Source organism: Hibiscus syriacus, unplaced genomic scaffold (genome assembly GCF_006381635.1).
Source record: "Hibiscus syriacus cultivar Baekdansim isolate YM2019G1 unplaced genomic scaffold, ASM638163v2 tig00010050_pilon, whole genome shotgun sequence".
Classification (NCBI taxonomy): domain Eukaryota; kingdom Viridiplantae; phylum Streptophyta; class Magnoliopsida; order Malvales; family Malvaceae; genus Hibiscus; species Hibiscus syriacus.
Window position 1 is genome coordinate 411,909 of NW_024062206.1, and position 6,512 is coordinate 418,420.

At 35.7% G+C, this 6,512-nt stretch overlaps 1 protein-coding gene across 1 annotated transcript; it reads left to right on the forward strand.

Annotated features, from left to right (window-relative positions):
* Positions 1-3,401: 3,401 nt before the first annotated feature.
* LOC120203580 (ubiquitin-conjugating enzyme E2 32-like) lies at positions 3,402-5,964 on the forward strand. Its single transcript, XM_039203832.1, is given in 6 exon segments — positions 3,402-3,626; positions 3,851-3,982; positions 4,098-4,182; positions 5,124-5,287; positions 5,361-5,371; positions 5,373-5,964. Coding segments are annotated over 6 exon segments (906 nt in total). The 5' UTR covers positions 3,402-3,515; the 3' UTR covers positions 5,776-5,964.
* The last annotated feature ends 548 nt before the right edge of the window (positions 5,965-6,512 follow it).

The window sequence follows — 6,512 nt, forward strand, 5'->3', positions numbered from 1 at the left end:
TTGAGAGAGTTCTAGCCATTCAAGGACCAACGTAACACATTCACAACCATTTTATACTTTTAGTGAGTCTTTATAAGAGTAAGATGATATAATGTTTAAGTTTGAGCATGATAGGCATTCCCATGATAGAATTCATGTTTTAAAACTATAAATATGTTTAAAGCCTCGATTATGACCTTTGTTGATCAAATAAGACTTTAATCATGTTTGGGGACCTCACTAAGGTCTTTGGGATAGAAGAATAGAAGTTTTCATACTTGTTTTATACCTTTTGCATGTCGAGTCTTGATACTATAGGATTAGTATCGAGACATGTTCTTTAATTCTGGGTAAAATATGATTTTCCGGGTAGGAGTATCGATACTTTGGGTCATAGTCTCGAGACTCCCAGGTTGGTATCGAGACTGAAAATCTAGAGAGCTTAAAAGTATCGGTACTTCTATAAAGTATCAAAACTTTGTCATGAGTATTGATACTGAATGGCCGGTATCGATACTCACAGTCTGTTTTGGGCTAAAAAGTATATTTTTAAGGGATTTAGACGCGAGTACCTCAACACTTCATTATATCATCAAATAAGACTACAAGTGCAAATATTTATAATGTTAATTACACTTAGAAACAAGATCAATTAGGGTAACATAAAATTAGCCTTGATTGATGCTCGGGAAACGATCAACACACTTGAGATTTCTTTATAAAATGCTAGTAGTATCGAAAGTATAGTTTCAGTCTAGATATATCCTTAGGTAGTACGCGAGGCACTTTAAGACAACTAGCTTGGGCGAAAGGTCCGACACTCAAGGAGTGAACTTGTCGAGGGGGCTGACCGATGCAGAAATTTTGGGCAACCAACCTCGGTAGATTAGAGGAGTGTGTGAGCTCCGAGATGCAGAACCCTCAACCGCACCATGATGTCTACCATAGAGTAGAGAGTGCAGTATACGAGTATACTCACTATTTTAGTTTATCAGTTAACTTGAGCATGACATGAGCAAGTTAGTTGAGGAACAGTCCGAGGACTTTTTTCCAGAAGTGATTCTGACCCAGATAGTGCAGAGTACATCTCAATTCATCTTTTTAGAGGGCATGTATACTTGTGGATCTTTTGTATATTTTTGTATAAGTCTTAACTTATTTTAATGAGGGTCTGTATGATTTGAATTTCTATTTTTGGGAGCTCCTAAATTAAATTATTTTATTTAAACTATGGTTGATTTATCTTAACACAAATATTTACAAATGATCGTTTTAAATGGAGAAATTAAAAATGAAAAATTTTGGTTACATACCTCGGTGGTTTCGTGTGACATTCTGATCGATCGACTGAGTCGTACTGACTTCAGAAGAGGTGTGCTCCAGCTTCCTGAACGACCTAGCATTCCTTCCACGCCATATCAATGCAACCGAACTATTCCAAGCTAGCTTCAGAAATTGACATAAGAGATCTTCTCCTCAAACTACCACTGGCCCAAGTAAGCTCCGACCTCCAGCTCAACACTTGACGAGCCCCTCGTCAGCTGACACAACCACAGAACATTCCCCCAAATCTGCCTAGAAAAGTCGTAATGAAAGAATAAATAATCACGAGTTTCCAAATCCTTCTTATATAAAACACAAAGGTCATCCACATGCATTCCAAAGTCTAGGAGCCTGCATTTGGTGGGAAGCCTTTCAAGAACAGCCATCCATGCAATGACTGAATTCCTAGGAATATGATCCAAGTGCCAAACCAAACTATCCCACAGAACCTTCTCCCCCTTCGGCCTAATTTCCTCCCACACAAGGCTAACTGAGGATAAGGAACCATCAAGCAGACCACCAATAGCCGCAGCCTGATCCCTTACACTCAGCAGACTCTGCCAAGTCCAACTGCAACTGTGGGAGGCACCTCAACCAGTCAAAATGAGCGGCCCTAAGAAACAAACATGTAGATATAAAATTGTATTATTTGATAGACCGCACAAATAACATAGTGTAGAAGTGAAGATCAAATTGATAATATCTTTATTAAATCTATAAAGAGAATTACATTTCAGAAGATGCGAAAGTTGTTTGAAATCTACTCTTTAAAAGATCTACAAATTTAAAATTGACATTTCTTTTAAACTCAAATTTACAAAGATTTAGTTTAAAGGATGATTTGTTGAGTTTTTTTGTCTCACTTATAGCTTTGAAGACTTTATGTTTAAGAATTTTGTTGTTAATAATATTAATTAATTTCACTAATTTTAAATATTTATCAATGGTGATTTCTTTTTTTAACACGTAACAATTTCTTCTTTATTCAGTTAAAGCATTGATCTATAAATAATATAATGCAATGAACTCCAATGTCTTTGAGTTCATGATTCCTATCTCTATTTTAACCTCTATTCATTTTAGGTCTAGTGCCAAAATAAGTGTCAAAATTATATATTGATTCTCACATAAGTGTTTAATCTATTTTTTGACTCATTCAAATGTCTAATGTTACAAAAGTTAATCATTTATATGTTTTTGTTATTAAATATATCCGTTAAGTAACACATGTCACAATATTAAATTTTTAATTTTTTTATTTTTCTTAAAAATAAAAATATTATTAAAACATTAAAAAAAAGAACTCAAACTCCCTCCCCTCTCCCTCCCCTCCCCTCCCTTATTTCCATTTCCATGGTCAAACGACCAACCAAATGACCAAGTGGTCGGCTGTCACAGTTAGATAAACAGTTAATTACCACGATCGATCAAAAGAATTTAAGAGATTAAGTATTTTGGACTTTAAGGATTAAAGATTGAAGTTTATGGATTTGAAATTTTTGGGTTTTGAGATGATAGCAATGATTATGATCAATCAGTGGATGGTCGTTGACATATGGGTGATGGTCGTCGATGAATAGGTGGTCGAAAATGATCGACGGTTGAAGTAAAAGAATTAAAATAAGAGATTTAGGGAGTTTGGGGTTTATATTTTTTTTAAAATTAGGTCTTTTCAATAATAAAATATTTTAATTTTTTTTTTAAAAATCTAAAATTATCAGATTGTCACATGTGTCGTTTAACGAGATCTTCTAACTTTTGTTTGAACCGATACAACTAAATGAGTAACGTTTATAATGTTAAACATCTAGATAAATCAAAAAATAATTTAGACACCTATTTGAGAATCAATATATACTTAGGCACTTGTTCTGGTATTAAACCTTCATTTTAAGTTTTTATCACCTTTATATTCAAGTTAAAAGATTTAAAAATATATTTCAAATTTAAAAAAAAAAACCAATAAAAACAAAAAGCTATCTCCTCCCTTCCAATAAAATACTGTCACGTCGTGCAACACTCATCAGATGACGTGTCGAGTTCACAGCTCATTGCAGCTCCGAACTTTTCTTTTGTCTCTCGATCTTGCCGTTGAATAAATACTTATTTTATATTGGGGGAGGTTAGTAAACTGACCGGAACGGTGGTGGACCAGGTGGAAGCGACTGCTGTTGTGCATCTGGTGGTTCGATATTCGATCAGATCGTGATCCAATGGCTGAAGACAGGTACAACCTCAAAAATCCGGCTGTGAAAAGGATTTTACAAGAGGTTAAGGAGATGCAATCCAACCCTTCTGATGATTTCATGAGCCTCCCTCTCGAGGTCTGTTTTTCTCTCCCCCCCCCCCAAATTTCAAAACTTCAGGGCTTTTCTGAGTTCCGATTTAATGAATCAGTTTTTGGATGGAACGTGAAGTTATTTGAGGGTTTTGAGAATTTTTTTTTATTTGTTGTCCAATTAAGAGGCGAATTGTTCGTCGATTTATGATATTATTGTGGTTTTTCATTATAATTTGGGGTTTCCCCTTCTTTTGGATCGGTTTTCAGGAGAACATATTTGAATGGCAATTTGCAATTAGGGGTCCCAGGGATTCTGAATTTGAAGGAGGGATTTATCATGGAAGGATCCAATTGCCTGCTGAGTACCCGTTTAAGCCCCCTTCGTTTATGTTGCTGACTGTAAGCGCTCGCTTTATAAATACATACGAACATATATACATATATGCATCATTTTTGTGTTGGTAATCATCTATTTTGGTGTGGTAACGAGTTTCTTTGCATGTCTAATTTTCAGCCAAATGGGCGTTTCGAAACCCAAACTAAAATTTGCTTAAGTATATCGAATCACCACCCGGAGCATTGGCAGCCATCTTGGAGTGGTTAGTATTCATTTCTCTTGAAGACTTGAATGCTAAAGCATAATTTCGATATAAATTGTATATGAGAATGAGATCAGGATATTGAGTATAATGAAAAGTGTTTGTATGTTGTAATTTTGATTCCATTGCTATTTGGTGATGCTCTTCGGAAGCATTCACAAAAAATCTTACTAGCAACTATTGAATTGTTGTAGTTCTCATTTGGTTCATAAGATCGGATTGAGTGGTTATTTATGAAGATTTGCTACACAAAACACATTTAACAACCTCCATGACCTTTTTAGTAAGCCTCTTCAGCTCTAGAAAACCAACCCTAGTTGTCCCGTTCGTTGACCACGTCCACCAGTACCAACCTCACCCGATATAGAACGGTGCAAGTGTATCCAACTCCATTAGGCAATGCCAAGAGATCTGTACATTATCATTTCTTCTTGATATGAATCTCATTTGTATTTACTTGCATGTAAAAGTTGGAAAACAAAAATAATACATTTCAGACTTTTAATTCTCCTGATCAATCTGTGGTCTACCTTTCTAGCTCCTCCCTACCTTGTTGAATGAAGTGATCAGCTGAACTAGCTGAGAAGCAACCATTTCTCCGACCTTTCAAAAATTTTAAACTGGTATACTTGTATTTACACTGTTTCGTATCCCTTCATTATGGCATGTCATTAATCTGAGTTTCCTTTTCTTTTTCTGTATTTTGAAATGGAACCAAAAGGTTTTGTGTGATTATCTAAGAGTTGATACCTTGTTGAGTAAAAAGAGTTTAATTAGTGCAATTTAAGACATTGCTCCTAAGCTTTATGAAATACAAGATGCTTATTGAATGACGAGAAATTAATTTCAACTTTGAGTATTCGATGAATATTTGTATGTCCTCTTCTAGGTCAAACAAAATTTTGATAAAACCTGGCTAATCTAGCTGTTGGTGTTGATAGTGAGGACTGCTCTAGTGGCACTGATTGCTTTTATGCCCACCAGCCCAAATGGTGCCTTAGGTTCTCTAGATTATAAGAAGGAAGAACGACATGCTCTTGCCATCAAATCTGGTGAAGCTCCACCCAAATTCGGGACTCCTGAGCGCCAAAAGCTTATTGATGAGGTATGTTTTGCATAAATTACACCTGGATTAGCTGATTTTGGTTCTCTATTAAAAAAAGTATTTGTTGGCACAGATTCATGAATATGTTAAGCAAGGCACCCCCTGTTCCTCAACTCAGCCCTTTACAGGCCTCAGAGCACCCTACCAGCAGTGATGGAGAACCTCAAGCTACTCAGCAGGATTCTGTTAATATGGTTGCTGAGAACAGACCACTGAATCCAACAGAACATGACAGGGCCGTTGAAGAAGAGCCTCTGGTTCCAGTCAACGCTGAAATGAGGATGAGGGCAGCAGTGAGAGAGATTCCCGCCAGGGAACCCAGTCATCAGCAGATGCGAAGGCCGTCAGAGATGAGGGTTCAAAGATCTGCTGATGACCGCTTGTTTACATGGGCCGCCGTTGGACTTGCCATTGCAATCTTGGTTCTTTTGTTCAAGAAGTTCATGAAATCTAGCGGACATGGTGCTGTTTTCATGGGTGGTTCATAGTTCTCCCGGCAAGGATGTCGGTGGAGCTGTACTCTCTTTGGAGGATTAGTTCAACAAGAAGAAAGAAACCTATCAAAGACATTGATTTGAATCTATAGTGAATCATCTGTAATATATTATACCAGCTTGGTAAATTTCAGCTACTGTAATTAACAGTGAATGTCAGCAATGAATTGGTTTCTTCAACCTTGTTATGAATACTGAATTTATGAGGTTGAAGCATAATCTAGCAGTTCTCCATCTAACTTGAGCTTAATTCCTGTATTTTTTTAGCTTAAAGCAAGAACTCATGTAATGTAATATCAGACAACATAAATAAACGCAAGTATTAATACGATATAATTTCAATAGTTATCTCTTTGGCTTTTTGAGACATAATCTAAATAAACAATACTCCTATGATTTGCCAAGACTGAAATCTTTAATTAACTTGTACGGCAGCATTATAAATCTATTGGCATTCCAATTGTATCGGAACTTAGCAAGTAACCAAAGGTTCATTTTAATTTTTTTTTAAAAATTTAGCCATTAAAATGATCAAATTAGCGTATCAATAGTGGATTAAATATTTAGCTTGATTTTATACTTGGATTAAAGTATCATGCATGGATCAAAACAGCAAATTAGAGTTGTGGAAATAACTTGAAATCTTAAATTAATGGTGTCAAATGAAAGCTTATGACTCAAACAACTTTATTCTCTCATGCAGTGTGAAAATCTATATTTAAAAGGTTTTT